Here is a 16553-nt window from a genome sequence, read left to right on the forward strand (position 1 = left end):
TGCGAACTGCACAAATTTACTATGCACTGTTATATCCTGCAAGACTTACAGTGACACACCAAGGCAAACAACACTTTTATATGAATCCACAGCAAGTTGAAAATTTTGTGAGATTGGTGAAGCAGGCGAATAAAGGAGGAGGTGGACAGGAGGCACAACAGCGATGAGACCACGATGAAGATGAAGAGCCTATGGAATAGTAGAACTTCATAGATGGGTCTTGTCCTTAGAAATTGGACACCAGTGACCTGTTGTATGTTGCTGCCTGCACTTTCTAACAAAAGGTGAGATCCTTCCAAATGGTTTATCTACATGTGAGTTATTCTATCCTGGGAGCCTCTCCCCCAAGCCCGGACCTGCTACAAAATCGCGAGAGGGCTATAGGGGAGTGGAGGTCCTGCGTAACTGTCTAGGCATGTCCCCATTAGGTATTCCCCCAAGATGACTCATGATACAGAAGATGAAGGGGAGCGGACTAAGTGGTTTTTGTTGAGGGGTGGAGGGGGGGTGGGTACGGGATTCTGGCAAATTTGCATTACTTCAGTGGGTGGGAGGAGGGAGGGCTACAAGTTTGATTGGGTGGTTGTGCGAGTGGGAGGGGAGGGGGTAGACAGTGGTAGGGAGGTGCACGTGAATGTCATGCATTTTGCCTGTGCTGCAACGATAGTACTGTATTAAGTTTGGAATGGCACAAGTTTACATGTTACATGTCAATTGACAATGGGTATGTGTCACAGAATGGTATTGGACAAATTTCAGGTTAGACTACACTGCAAAGAATTTTCCGGCTTTGACTCATGCAATCTACGACTGTTAGGGATCTAAATATCATAACATGGAACGTGAGGGGACTGGGAGATCCGCGGAAGAGACGTCAGGTACTATCCTATCTGAATAGACACCAGGTCTGAGTGGCTCTCTTACAAGAAACGCATTTTGAACACCAACTTAACAACCCCTTTGCTAGTAGGTGGGCGGAGCACAGGGTATTCTATTCGTATTCATCATATGCGAGAGGCACGGCGATTCTTATAAAAAAGGGCACCCTGTTCACCTTAGCAGAGGAGAGATGTGATGCACAAGGTAGATACTGTGTGGTCTGGGGAAGACTGGGGCATGATTTGATTACTTTAGCATGTTGTTATGGTTCGAATATAAATGACCCTCAGTTCTTTACCGAGCTGTAGGCCGTTATAGTGGACCACGGATCCAACCACATGGTGTGTGGTGGGGATTTCAACGTGACACAAAACCCGGACGTGGACAGGTCACATCCGGCTTCCCATCATTATACGAAGGCACGTGCGGAGTTGCACAAAACACTTATGGAATATAATTTGATTGATACCTGGAGACACTTTCACCCTACACTACGTGAAGGCACACATTTCACTGCACACGCGGCGTCCTGGCCGCGAGGAGATTACATCTTTCTTTCAGTGGGGCTATGTCCTGCGGTCACGGGAGTACTGCACTTGTCTAGGACTTACTCAGACCATGTGCCGGTGCGGCTCACCTTGTCTGCGGAGGAGTTCGGTCCTCTGCGATCTTACTGGCGATTACACCCTACAATGCTGCTTGGTACTGTTTTTCAAGAGGAGCTCAGGGAGGAAGTACAAGACTTCTTTGAGCGTAACAAGGATTTCCGTTGACAACGTTGAGACCATATCGGAGGCATTTAAGGTTACTTTGAAGGGATTTTGTATGGAGAAGGGATCTGGTGTGTTTAAAGACATATTGAATAAACTGACCCCCCTGGAGACTGAGCTCAGGGCACTGGAGGAGTCCCTTACCCTCCGCCCGGATACGGCTCTTCAATCGAAATTTAGGGAGATACTCACAGAATATAAGGAAGAAGCCCGTAAAGAATCCAGATTTCGGGGGCGGTACTGGACTGCTCGATGTTATTGCGAGGGAGAGTGGCCGGGTAAGGCACTAGCGGCAATGATTAGAATGGCACGAAGCACGAATGTGGTGCTAGAAATAGAGGGGTTAGATGGGTTGGAATATAGGGATACAGCAAACATATTAAACGCCTTCACTGCACATTACACCCTACTGTACACTACCATGTGGACGGACAAGCTCTATTTAAATGAATATATGGAGAATGTGTCACTGGGGTGGTTGAGCGATACACAGCATCAATTCCTGAGCACCCCGTTTGAATTGGATGAAGTGCGAGACGCCATAATGCACATGCAATCCGGAAAGGCCACAGTAATGGATGGCATCCCGATTGAATTTTATAAAACTGACATCGATTTGATGGCTCCAATCTTGCGAGAAGTATATGAGGATGCGCTAGAGGTGGGACATCTTCCCCCTCTATGAGAGCAGCCCTCATCACATCGCCAGGGAAGCTGCCACGGCATTGTGACTCTTATAGACCTCTGTCCTTGCTTAGCTGTGATGTAAAAATACTAGCTAAACTTATAGCCATGTGCCTTTGTCTCCTTATGAAAACGTAATCTTACCTGATCAATCAGGCTTTGTTCCTGGTAGGGCAACATCTCATAACTTGAGGACCTTCTTTACAGTTATGAATAATTTCTCTGATGACTTACCTATGGCAGCAATTTTTTTTTAGATGCTACAAAAGCATTCAATTCCATAGAATGGGATTATGTGCTTGGCGTAATGCAGCGCATGGGGTTCCCTCCTATTTTTCTATCCTGGATTAAGTTACTATATTACTCACCAACGGCTAAAATAACCATTAATGGGAAAATGTCTCAGGAATTTCCCATTACAAGAGGCACAAGACAGGGTTGCCCTCTGTCGCCCTTACTTTTCGCGATTGCAGTGGAAACCCTGGCAGCAAAGTTGAGGCAACGTTATAGGGATAAAACGCTGAAGTGCAATATCCGTGACCCCCAGCAAAACATGAACCCCATTCTTAGGGAGTTTATAACGTTTGGCAGACTTTCTGGTGTTTCAATAAACTGGAGCTAATCGTGCCTTTTTCCCCTTACTGCTGCAACAACTAAATTTCCCATGGATTACCCTATAACATGGTGTGAGGACGAGTTTAAATATCTAGGGATTAGTATATCAAGAGATAGGGACGAATTAATGCGCCTTTACTACGGGACAAGTATGGTTCGCATCTCAGACAACATAACGCGTTGGATCACCCTGCCCTTGTTTTTATTGCTGTCCAGCACAGCAGGGGAAACTTTCAAGCAGCGATGAGGTTAAGATGGTGATACTGCCACAGTTACTTTATTTATTCTTGAATATTCGTTCTATCCAGGAAATCATTTCTTTAAACAGTTGTGATCTGAGCTAACCCGCCAGTTGTGGGGGGGTAAGAACCTGAGGCTCAAGTGGGAGATTCTTACTAGGCCTTATACACAAGGGGGATTTGGGATTCCCAATTTTGAATTGTATTATTATAGTGCGCAGGCACATTGCACTTTCTTTTGGGTGCATCAACCTCGATATATGCCTCAGATAGCGGCAGAGCATTGGCTTGCCCTTCCGGTTCCTATTGAGGGTGCATTATATATCCCACCCCCTGGCAGAGATAGGACGCCGACGAAAGTGATGAGCACGGTAAACGCTTGGTCCCAAATGGGCAGACTGTTGGATGCACCTATGCTTTACTCGCCGCTTCTACCATTAGTGTACCACCCAGACATGCCCCTTCTACAGGAGAATGTTTTTCACAAGTTGGCAGAACGCGCACACGTTATAACTTGGGGGGACCTCTATCATGGGGGAACATTTCGAACATTGGAGCACATGTTTACAGGTATTCAACGGTCACCTCTCGTTACTTTTTTGTACATCAGCCTCAGACAGGGACTTCGGGCTATTACACCAGACTTCCCTAACGAACCCCCAATCCTTGTGCCACTACAGCGGATTCTTCAGGGTGCTACGGCTAAAAACCTAGTTTCTGTCATTTATAAAACGGTGCATGCACTGAGGGAACAGCCAGTTGCGATGACGAAAAAAAAGTGGGAACAGTACCTAGGTACAGAGCTATTGGATAGGCAATGGGAATTCTGCTCGCAGTAAACTGAGCGGATCTCGGCGAGCAGTAGACTTAGAATAATTCATTATAAATTCCTACACTGGTTATATTATACACCTGCACGCATACATAGGTACAAGCTACGCGACTCAGATACTTGCGATAGATGCCATGCCCCAGGTGCCGATTTCTTGCACCTTGCATGGGCTTGTGATGGAGTGCAAGCATACTGGCTACAGATTTTTACTGCCCTATCAAAGATGATAAATATAACTGTGGAACCGTCCCCAGTGTTAGCGCTCTTGGGATACGTGGAACCACTGCATGCAGCGCACCGTAAATTTGCTGCGCTGGCACTACTCCTGGCTAAAAGGAGAGTGGCATGCCGATGGGGCATAGGGAGAGCGCCTAAATTCAAGGATTGGATAGATGATCTCATTTATAGTCAAGAACAACTTGAGGTATATGCTGAGTTATTACCAGTGACTTCCAGACCCAGTGGCATTTGGGCCCCATTGAAATGCTATTTAATGGCGCGTGATGACTCCAGCCCCCAGAGGGGAGCCAGACCTGCACACGTGGACTACTCATAGTGGTTATGATTGTCCAACCTCCGGAAGTGTGGATTGTGGTGCGGGATATGAAATAAGTTTAGAAGGGGAATAATTGATGGGTTACCGATATCATATGGAAGAGGCCTACCTGAGCTTAGTGGGGTGAGGGGATCAGAGACTTACTAGTTACTGTCAATAAGGAATTTTTTGTTGACCTCTGCCTAATGTATATTAATCCGAGAAACCTGATTTACCAAAGTAAGGTGCGGGGCATTATATGATTTGATTGTCACCCTACAATGTATAAATGTATGATTTTGTATTTCTCAGATGTTGCCGTATACTGAATACTATATTGAATATTACAATATGCAAACTGTGTATGACTGCCTGTGCACCTGTCCAGTTTGAGAAAATCAATAAAAAGAGTTAAAAAAAGTCTTTTAAATACGTACTTTGTAATCAACTAGAAATATGATTCCATTGCTTGAAAGTTAGACAAGAAAATAAAATAGGACAGAGGCGCTTGGAATCAAGGTCAGCCAGAGCCTATCCCTAAGTAGACTTAAATGGCATGGCCCGCCATGCTGGCTATGTGATGAAAATAGTGCTAAAAACAGGAACAAATAAAATCACGAATTTCACAGATGCACAACAAGTAAATAAACAATTAAATAAACAGTTAAAACATGATAAAAGTTACTTAGAAGTGCTATACATTACCAAGTATGATCATGCTACAGTTTCTACACAGACCTTCTAATTTCCCACATATTAGCGAGAAACTTATACAGCGCACACTACCTGAAATCCATAATCAGATTTGAAGATGCGCAGAGCCTCACGATGGTATCGAATGCCAAATCTTTTGCAAATGGGAACCAGCTATTTGGCACTCGGCCGCTGGTACAGTGGGAAGGCAAATAATATGTGTCCAATTGACTCAATGGCAAGGGGACAGCCTTGGCAAACCTGAGATAGAATTGAGTGAGCAAGTTCACAGGAAGTGAGCCGAATCTAAATTTCACGTAAAGCTTCCTATTTTGAGGAATCGTGATATCCTCCAAATATTGTTCGAATGAGCCAGACAGTTTGAAATCCATGGTTAGGAGACACCAGGACGGATACCATTGAGAGGACTGAGCCTCCAAATTCCAATATTGTTTCTTGAGCAACTCCTTACTGGGCAGCCGTTCTGGATCCTTAGCTTTCCACAGCACCTCTAGTCCTCAGCAAAATATTAGGGGGCTTTACTTGGCCCTCTCTATAATGGTGGCTTGTCTCATATCCAGCCTTAGAGAATGAAAAGGGGTGCTCTGCGGGGAGTAAAACAAAGGCCTTCAAGAATGTGTTCTCAGTAATAAGGAGGCCCTCCACTTTTCGAATCCCCAGAGTTCCACAACATACAATACAGAATCTATGGCCTTGCAGTCATATATATGCAGTGGGGCTGCTACTGGTTTGCTGGGGGAGGTCCTGTACTCTTTGATCAGAGGCCCTGTTATCTATTTATGATAGAGAGTATGCTTTGATACTTGAGGCTTCTAGGACATATCGCTTGAGAGAGTGATCCCCAGATTGTCAAAAGTACTCACTCTCTCCAAGGGAACCCAACCCAGTGTTGTATGTTTTATGAGGGTTCAACATTAAAAGCTTGCCGCCCGATTCATGAACCTAAATTGCGCTCGCAAGGGGCCGGATTCTGAGAATTCGGCCCTTTGCGAGAGCGATTTTTGCATTTGGGATTCAGCATCCCAAATGCAAAAATCGCTAATTGGGATGTCGCAAATGTGCGATGAATTACATTTAAGGAATCTCTATTAGAGATTCCTTAAATGCAATTCAACATCTAATTTAAATTTGCGAATTCGCAATTTCTTGCCGCAATTTACCGCGAGGTCAGACCTCGCGGTAAATTGCGAAAACTCAGAAAAATGCATTTAAATGCATTTTTCTGAGTTGCATGTTACACACACACATGTCCTTTGGACATGTGTGTGTGCAACACCTGTGTGAAATTTCATTTGAGGGTGCTACAGGGTGTCCTGTGGACACCCCTGGCACCCTTCAAATCGCAATCTTATTTGCGATTAGCTAATTGCTAATCGCAAATAAGGAATACTCCATATTCATTCCTATGGGCCTTTTGGCCCATAGGAATGAATGGCGAGTTATTCCTTATTTGCGATTAGCAATTTGCTAATCGCAAATAAGGAATCAGTAGGAATCGCATTTTATTATGCGATTCCTACATGATTACCGTTTTGCGAGTCCTTAATAGCGAATCGCTATGATTCGCTATTAGGGGCTCGCAAAACGGCCCGTTGATGAATCAGGCTGTTGGTCTTCGAGGTATTGATCTTTAGGCCACAAAAGTAATTGAAACCCTCTAGGAGTTTTAGAGACTAACAACAGGTCGTCAGCGAACAACAACATTATCACTTTGTCGCCTCCTAGGATGGGGCATCTGCAGGGACCTCAGAAATGAGCTGGACTACTCCATTTACAACTAACAAGAAAACCGTAGGTGCAGGTACACAGCCCTGTCAGACCCCCATGTGAACTTGGATTGAGACATTGTGCTGTCCTTGATTGTTCCAACAAACCCTTACAAAGTTAGCCTCATGGAAATGGATAACAAGTGCTACAACCATGGCAGGGAGGCCCATCTCTTTGAGAACGGTCCAGGGCTTATTTCTTGGAACTAGGTTGAAAGTGGACCTAAAATCCATAAAAGCTACATAAAGACTTCCCTGGCAATAACCACTGTCTTCCAGGTCAATAGAAGAAATTTAACACCTGCTTGATGGTGCCTATTTTTTATCTGAATCCAGCTTGATACATTGGGGACAAGATATTGTGGTTGCTGATTCAAACCTTTATCTGCGAAAGGAGTACGCGAGCGAACACCGTTTGAACACAATGAGACTAATAGGCCTATATTTGGAAGGTATGGACCTGTCACCCTTCTTGTATACTGGTATTACCTCTTCTCCCTTCAATGAGGATGGTATTTAGGCCCCTGCTGTGATCCCATTCGCTAGGGCCAAGATGTAGGTTGTCTAGTTCTCTGGAACGGTCACAAAAACGTCTCCTAGAATGCCATCCGAGGCCTGGGCCTTTAGCCCTTACAATGGAATTAATACTAGACCTGATTTCTTATCTGGAGAAGAAATCAATAGCAATAAGATAAGCATATCCAAGGGTGGGGTATTCAATGTCTATGAGACAAGGTCCAGAGTAGAGTGACGAATAGTGATCAAACAAAGCTGCTGTTGGAATATTGTTAGCGGATGGCAGGGATCTATTAGTATCTCTCCTAATGACTAAAACCCAAAATTGCTGGGAATCATTTCTGGCACAGGCCTCTCTAATTTGCTCCAATCTATTCTTGATCCCATCCTTTTCACTCTAGTCTGGGCTAACTTATAGGATCTCCTCACTTTCTGTATTTGCTTCACATTATTTGTGCTAATAACGTGGGCTCGTTGATGTCGGAGGCTGATACACTCTTTGTTGAACCAGACAAACTGCAGACTGATCTTCTTCACAGTGACCTTGGGGCATCTTGGTTCGCTAAAACAAGTAGCCAGTTGTTCAAATATATGGCCATGGCAAGCCAGGATCTCATCCAGCCCTCCCTCCATCCATCAATCAATCAGAGGAATTGTAAGCGCGATACTCACCCGTGAGGGTCTCAAGGCACAGAGGGGGGGAGCAGGACTGTTTAGCCGAAGAGCCAGGTCTTGAGGGTCTTCCTGAAGGTTTAATAATACTACTATACCTCAGCACTCTGAAAGTTTATTTTGTAAACACTATTTTACAAACTATAATCAATTTATGGACAGTAGACAGCAGTGTAAGTTGAGAGGATCAATACTTAAGCTGGATGCCAGTAGGAGTAGGGGAGTTTGATCTAGGTTCTAAGGCTATAAGATTGTAGGTCACCTTTCCAGCTGCCAGGAGCAATACTATACAGTCTGTCAAGGTGTATGAGTGGGTTAGTCTTTTAGCTTGCAAGATGTTCTCCTGTATGACTGAGTGACAACCCCTTACATCGCAGATCCAGTTGATAGCTTTGTTGGTTAGGGAGTCTTCACCATGTTATTTAATAATGGAGGAAGCTTTGGGCTCATTAGTCATATAAATACAATTATCACGTAACCAAGTGTGTTTCCGCCAACCAGTAAAATTGCTTGGGGGGGGTTTGTAGGCACTAAAGAATTACAATGGGTGGTTAGGGGTAGAAACAATACTCTGGTGACCAGGTCTGCCTTCATTAGCTTGTGTCTATCCATTTTATATCTCTCCAGGAACTACATGAGTGACAGGTAGTACAGGGGTACACTTGGTGGTTACGCATGTAGAATGCTGGTAAGGTTCTGATATGGGAGGATATGAATAATTAATAAGCAGAGAGCAGACTCTGTTTGCTGGGTAAGAATCTGCTTCGGAAATTGAGCTTTGCAGTCACCTCTGGCTAGAAGGAATTTACCTGCTTAGTAAGATCTTGAAAAGCAGAGTTCACCAAGTTGACTTTTGACCTCAGATCAGCTATAATTCTGAATGTTGGAAAGTCATTTCTAGCTAGCCTGTTTGAGGAGACCTCATCCCCTAGTCCTTCACTACTCCCTTCAAGTATCCCCTCTACTACCCTAATTCCCATAGCACCTACACACTTCTCCAAATCCTTTCCTCCCATTTGCATGCAGCTTAGATTCAAAAGCGGTCAAAATTGGTTAGTTAGAATAAGTTCAGAGTCTAGAGTGCCTGGGGCTGGGTCAGTAGATAAAGGTGCAAGGGTCCTTGATTCAGCCTCGTCTATACTTGAGGGCAGTAGTGCATAGCTAGTAGGGGAATTATTTGTACTAGGTGTGGTGGGTTTATTGAATATTTGAGGAATGCATTTCTGCAGCTTTAAATTTCAATGAAGTTGAAGTTGAAGTTGGGGGAATTATTTGAGCGTAGGTACACCAAAAAAGTTTCATGGCGCTAGTTTCAATTGCTTGGGGGATCGATCAGGTTAGTGGGGCAAAAGGTTCAATTAGGTCCAACCGGGCTGGTGGAACGAGAATTTCATCAGATTCAACTAAAGGATCGTCAATCTGATTTAGCAAAAACAGGTGCTTCCTTCAGATTTACAAACCTTTTGGCTTTATTGTTTTTGGACCGAGTCTCCCCACTCCCACAACCAGTTGACTTTCTTTTCCCCATATTTAGATTTGGATGCAAATTTGCAAGTACAATAGGATAAAATGATGAAGTAACTAAGGACAGGGTCACCGCGATTACGTGCAGCCAGACTGCCACTCTACAGGCCCAAAAATCGACAGTCTCCATTGCACCAGAACCCACCAAGGCCCAAACCCCCCACCAATAGGCACAAACATTGGCCCTTAAGCTGATAACAAATACTAAGTACAGATATGTGTGCAGTATCATATTGGAACAACATCCAGTTAGGTGTATGTGGGACTTGAGTTCAACAAAGAATGGCCAGATGAACAAGGCATGAACAATAGAAATAGGGCACCCCAGTCAAATGGAATACAAGAAATTCTTTCACTAACTCATAGTTTCTTGGCTTGAGAACAGTCAGTCCTAAGTTTTACTGAGATCAAAGAACCAAGAGGGCTGGCCCTGCCCTGTCTCTTCCTGTTATTGATGGGCACAGACAGACCTGCCCATGACTCCAACTTTGCCCATGTGTGAGGTATAAAGGGGTTGGCCCTAAAAACTCATGGACCTGGGTCAATAGGTAAGTACAAAGTAGGGGGGGTCCGAGGTTATTTACAAGTTGCTCTGTATTACTCCATACAGATAATCACCACATATACCTAACCTATGTGTGATGTGATTTGGGAACATTTATACTACCTTGATTGTAAAGGCGTATTTGATTTTAATGTGATGTTATGAATGTCACACCACCTTTACCCAGTCCCTCACAAACTCTTCACTTCCCTTCCCTTTCTCACTGAGAGCACTTTTTATGTAATGACTTCAAAATTACATTGAACAAATGTTGATGATTCAAAAGGAATTCTAGAAAAAATTTACAAGAGTAAACAATTGCAAAAAATAAATGCAATTTGCCTTTGAATATTGCATACTTTATTTTTCATTTTGTTCAGTTATATTTAGCGAAATGTATATGTGGTGATTATCTGTATGGAGTGATACAGAGTAACTTGTAAATTAATTATCTAAACTCGGACCACCCCTTCTTTGTACTTCCAACTTTGCCCAGGCGTGGTTCATGCACGTCCAGCGCCGCGGATAAACAATGGTGTTTAAGAGCACATAGACAGCCCCTCCTTCCTGGCAGCAATGGGTTCTGGGGCTTGAAGTCCCCCACAAGCCCAGCAGCAGCAAAATCAGCAACATGTTTTTGCTAAAATTTCTAGGTTCAAAGGTAAGGTCCCAATTTGCTTCTTGTATCTCACCCATGCTCTATTGCTGTTGACCATATTTTTCAACTTTTACCTCATCTCAAGCAACCAGATGTCCATGGTGAACACTTTATCTTTTAGGCACTGTTTTTTACCTTAAACTTCGAAAATGCTTAACTCTGCAACCACTGATTAGGTTTTTGTCATTTTGGTGTTAAATAATTCATTAAAATGTTCTCCATTTTCTAAATTGGTGTGGTGCTTTTTATGTTGTGTTTTTACTTTATTGCTGTTTGTGTGCTGCACAAATACTTTGCCTCTATGTTCAGCCTCACTGATTTTTTGTCAAGGTACCAGAGGATTTTGCTTACATTCATTTAGTACCTTCTTGTTGCTTCACTGTGACAAGATTGAGGTAGTTGCTTGAGCAGGACTGAGCCCTCAACCAACAACCCGATTTCTCATAGCATGTCATTGACAGGCTCTGTGCACATTTAGTAGCATATACTAAGGATGAAGAATAAAGAAATGTGCCAATGAAGTGTATACCAATTTTTCTATGTTTGAAAGGGAAAACACATGCACTTTAACACTGGTTAGTAGGGGTTAAGTGTGCAGAGTCATAATGGCCAACAAAAATGAGCTAAGTAAAAGAAGGCAACAAACTTGGTGAACCAAGAGAAATATGGTCATTTCCAACACTATCATCTTCGCACATGTTTATGTGCTCTTCCTCTCAGTCATCAAACTGTCACCCTCCCACATGACTGCTAACTTTAAAAACATTCTAGTTTTCAGATCCGGTACTACAGGGACGTGCTGGGATTACTCTTTGCTGTCACTGAGGTGAATGAGAACCCCTATCTGCTGCCAAACATCACCCTGGCTTTGAGGGTCTATGACTCCTGTCTGTCGGAGAAGAGAGCTGTGGAAGGGGTTCTTGCCATCCTCACTGGAATGGAGAAGCCAGTCCCAAACTTTGTATGTCAGTCTTTTCCCATCATGCTTGGCTTTGTTGGTGGTGGTACATCTTCTAATTCCATTGCAATGGCTTCGATACTAGACCGCTACAGCATGCCTGAGGTACGGATTTTAGAGATATTGGAAGTGTGTAAATTGTTTTGGTTTTCTTTTCAATGTTTTTTGGTGGTCTTTTGTTGCATTTATATTTTGCCTGTGTAGCATGATCTTTACATTTCATAAACAAGAAGAGAACGGTGGCATAAATCCCTGCATACCAGATTAATACATAGATTAATGGCACTATTTAAAGCCAAAGGAATGGTGTTCCATTGTTGTTAACATTTGCTTAAAATTCTACATATCTTTGCTGCTTCCTTCTGTGAGTTATTATATCACAGCAGATATAAATGTTTTTGCAGCTCATGAGTAGGTTAAAGACTCACCCTAAAGGCCAGGGCTGACTGCATGGTTGGACATGCCTGCTCTTTGAGCTTTCAAGGCTGCCAGGCTCTTATAGGGGGTAAGGTATCCCTGAGGGAGTACAATTGCTCCTCAGCCTGTCATTTATTCATGAGTTCTGCAAAATGTCCTTGCAATAGAAGAGGCATCTGAAGCTCTCATTCAATCCTACTCCAAGCAAGGCCACACTATCTGAACAGCGTTTACAACACATGCATTATCATGCAATGCCTTTATGATGCATGCCTTTACCACACATGCACTTAACACATTACAACAATATGCCTTTACCACACAGGTCTTTAACAAACAAGGTACATATATTTATGGTAAGTGTGTCTTTACCTATTGCTTTGTATAAATTGGTGGACGATGCAAAGTTTTGAGGGTGATTTGTCAAGGGGGTGCAAACAAAAAGTAAGGCCCCAAAGGGTATTTTTTCCACTATTATATGATCCATAGTCTTTGTATTTGGTCACAGCAGAAAAATGGACAGGTGCTTAGTGTGTAGAATATCCTTTTTGCTAGATGAGGTAAGTAGGGTATGTAGTAGTAGAAGGGCCATATTATCAAGAAAGGGTGATAGATTATCACCGCTTTTATCGACAGGAAACTGCCGCTAAAGCAATGATAATGGGCTTGATAATATGCACTTGTGAATTCCCATAGAAGCCCAGGTCTGGACTTTCTATGGGAATTCACAAGGTCATATTATCAAGCCCATTATCGCAGCTTTAGTGGCAGTTTCCTGCCGATAAAAGCGGTGATAATGTATCCCCCTTTCTTGATAATATGGCCCGAAATTCTTATTTTGGGATGATACCCTATAAAATATAATGTACAATTTGTATTATTAAAAGGTACATCATAATAGGTAAAATAATTTTCAAAACACAGGAGCATATTTATCATGGTGTTACCGCAGTTACAACAAGTTTCCAGAGGTAACCTTAGTCTTTTTTACGTTGAAACAGAAAGTAAGAATTTGCTTATTTTGGAATTAATGAAAGCACTTGTATCAGACCTCAAAACAATGAGGGCTGGCTGGAACTGTCCAAAACCCAGATAATGACAGAGATGACAAATCCATTTCCTGCTTGTGGAACAATGGCTAGGGCAGACAAATAAAAAAGAAAAATGTAAATAAATCTCCATATCTGAAAACATACTCTTTTCCTACAGATAAGGCCATAACCCAGAACACAGCCAAAGTGTGTTGAAAACAACAGTACTGCCTATTAGTAATTGGGTTTCAGAGTTGGCAGAGGTATGTACCCTAAGCAAGCAGGAACCACAATATTAGTTAGGGTAAGTGTAACTTGGGGGCAGGGAAAGGCAGGAGACGTGTTTTTGTTATAGCACTGCCAGGTTTTATTTGGTAGTAAAGTAGGTCAGTACAGGTTTTCTGGGTAGCAGTTCTCCTTGGAGATCGGCTCCTTTCTAGGCGACTCTTTCTTAAGACCCCTTCCTCCCTTCGCCTCGTCTGATTCCTCCTTCGTGTTCCTTCGTCTGGCTCCGTCTTGCCCTCCTCTCCGCCGGTGGGGAAAAACAAGAGAGGGATGTTTCAGGATAAGTGCTATATGAACAGTGTTGGGGAGGGGGTAGTGAGGACAACCCGGTGCTCGATAGATACTAGGGAGAGTGAGTGTTGTGGAAACCGTCAATTACCAAAGGGGCTCAGGGAAGGTTTTTGCCCTTTACTTTCCTGCCAACCCAACCCGCTATACGTGCACACACCTCGGTTAGCCACACCCCTCCAGGGGAGCGGCTGGGCGATTCGCAGTGTCGTTGGCCTCCTGGCTTCTGTCTTTCCTCTGAGCTCCGTCTGTTCGCTGTCTCAGCGTGCTCTCGTCTCTTCTCCTCCACGACTCCGGGTCCTCGCCTCTCCTCCTCCATTACAAAGGGTTCTTGATTCTCCTCTTCTGATGCCGATGCTTCCCGCACCTCCTCTTCCAACATTCCGTCTCTTTCTTCACTCTTGCTCCACGCCGCACCTACCTTCCACTGACCGCTCCTCCGGTGTAAAGACACACCTGTGCTGTCTCTCCTATATCATTTAAGGTGGCGTCGGACTCCTCCCCCTCTCCACTCCCGCCAGACCAGTTAAAGGGCCCGATACCTGCCTCCTCCTCATCACAGCTGTACCGCTCCTCGTACCTGTTCCACGTAGGAGTAGGTGGGGGCTGTGAAAACAAGAGGGAGGGGTCACAAGTTACAGGCTCGCACGGGGGGCGGAGGCCACCCATCTCCATTACACACCATCCCCCCTGGACACTTCCGTTCGGGAAGTGGATGTCTAGACAGATAGTCAGCCCCCGTATTGTCAATGCCCTTTGTGTGACGGACTGTGAAGGCATAGGGTTGCGGGCCATCCATTGGAGGGGTGTATGGTCAGTATAAAGGGTAAACGGTCGCCCCTCCAGATAATGCGCCAACTTATCCACAGGCCACCGTATAGCCAGGCACTCTTTTTCCACAGTAGGGTACTTTAGTTCCCTCGGGAATAACTTCCTACTGATGTAGAGAATAGGATGGTCCGCCCCCTCCTCCCCTACCTGTGACAACACTGCCCCAATCCCACAGTCTGAGGCGTCTGTGTGAAGGGAGAAATGACAGGAAAAGTCTGGTGATGTCAGAATCGGGGTGGAGGTGATCAAACGTTTCAGGGTGGTGAAGGCATTGAGCATCTCCGTTGTGGGAGACAGGAGATCCCTTTCCTTAACCCTGCTTTGTAACAAGTCTGTGAGGGGGCAGCTAGCTGTGCGAACCGAGGGATAAAGCGTCTGTAGTAGCCTATCAGCCCCAGGAACGCTCGCATCTCCTCCTTCGAGCCGGGGAACTGAGTGCCGGCTATAGCGCGGTCTTTCTCGATTTGTGGCTCGATCAGGCATTGTCCGAGTACATACCCCAGATATTTTACCCTCTGGAACGCCATACGCGATTTCTTTGCGTTTATCTTCAGTCCCGCTTTTTCTAGGGTATAAAACACACGGTGTGTAGCGTTCTAATCTAGGACCCTGATCGATACTGTGACCTTATGCCCCTATTCGGCTATAAATCCATTTATTCCCTATATTGGCATAACCGTTCAAGTGCAATATTCAGAAACTCGTCTCTGGCCTCACACGAACAGAGCCACATTCCAGAATAGCTTTCTCTGCCACTTCCTTTGCAACCAATTAGTGCAATGACATAGCAGAAGTTACTATCTGAGATTCCTAGATTAACACTCCGAGTTCTTCAACAAGATAAAAACTCAGCAAACCTGGAAATCCCCGCTTGCTGTGTTTTGATTAGTAATAGAACTCTAATGAGCACTGATCGACGATCACTTCCTAGTGACATCTTTATTGACGTCTTATGTCCAAAAACTTAGGTCAAACAAGGCACCTTTCAGGTATAAATATTACCAACGTTGCCTTAAGCAAACGCTGTCTCGTTGCTGTTGGTGAAGCTGATGCTGCCAGCTATCTCGCCGCTGCTGAAGAAGCTGTCATGCTGATGACACCATAGCTGCTATCGCTACTGCTATCGCTGCCAACTAGCGAACGATGGTGTGGTGAACTTAGGAGCTGAACAGCCGTCCCCTGCAAAGAGCCCAGCAGATGCAAGCTGCCCGCACACGCTGCCCCTCCTCCTCCTCCTCCTCGACGCGCTGAAGAAGAGACGCTGTTTTTCTCCTGCAGAGAAATCCAGCTCCGGCGTTTCTGGTCTACCCTTGCGGGTGACTGGGATATCGAGTCCTGAGGGAGATACCAGACCTCCATCATTCTATTCCAGAGGTATGGTGTTGACTAAACCCTTGAGAGAGAATTCTTGAAGCAAACCTTGGCAAAACCAACTTAAACTAAAGCTACTTACTTACTCCCCTCCCAAATATTAGGCTTAGGTCAGGTACACTGGGGTAGGCGTAGTTAGAAGCACCAGTTGAGTATTTTGGCCTAATGTATATATGAATGTATATATGTTGTATTCCTTTTAAACCATTGTATGGCTAAGAAACCATATCAATGCTTTTACAGTATTATTTCACAATACTTATCTTACTGTACGTACTTTTTATAATAACAAGTCTTGCAATTGTGGCAATTCATTTCTCTTGTATGAGAAGAAAGACTGTTCAATAAATGTTAACTTTTATTGACAAACGCCCGTCTCTCTATTCTCTACATATTGTGAAATAAAATAACTGTCTATTGTTTC

General features: G+C 44.1%; 1 protein-coding gene across 1 annotated transcript in view; it reads left to right on the top strand.

Moving 5' to 3' along the window:
* Positions 1–1944: 1944 nt before the first annotated feature.
* LOC147666665 (vomeronasal type-2 receptor 1-like) overlaps positions 1945–16553 on the top strand; it is an 87108-nt gene continuing 72499 nt past the window's right edge. The window contains exons 1-2 of the mRNA XM_086948985.1: positions 1945–2310; positions 11727–12011. Of these exons, the coding sequence (XP_086805111.1) occupies positions 1945–2310; positions 11727–12011 (651 nt within the window). The remainder of the gene's footprint in view (positions 2311–11726; positions 12012–16553) is intronic.

Source organism: Lissotriton vulgaris, unplaced genomic scaffold (genome assembly GCF_964263255.1).
Source record: "Lissotriton vulgaris unplaced genomic scaffold, aLisVul1.2 SCAFFOLD_3613, whole genome shotgun sequence".
Classification (NCBI taxonomy): domain Eukaryota; kingdom Metazoa; phylum Chordata; class Amphibia; order Caudata; family Salamandridae; genus Lissotriton; species Lissotriton vulgaris.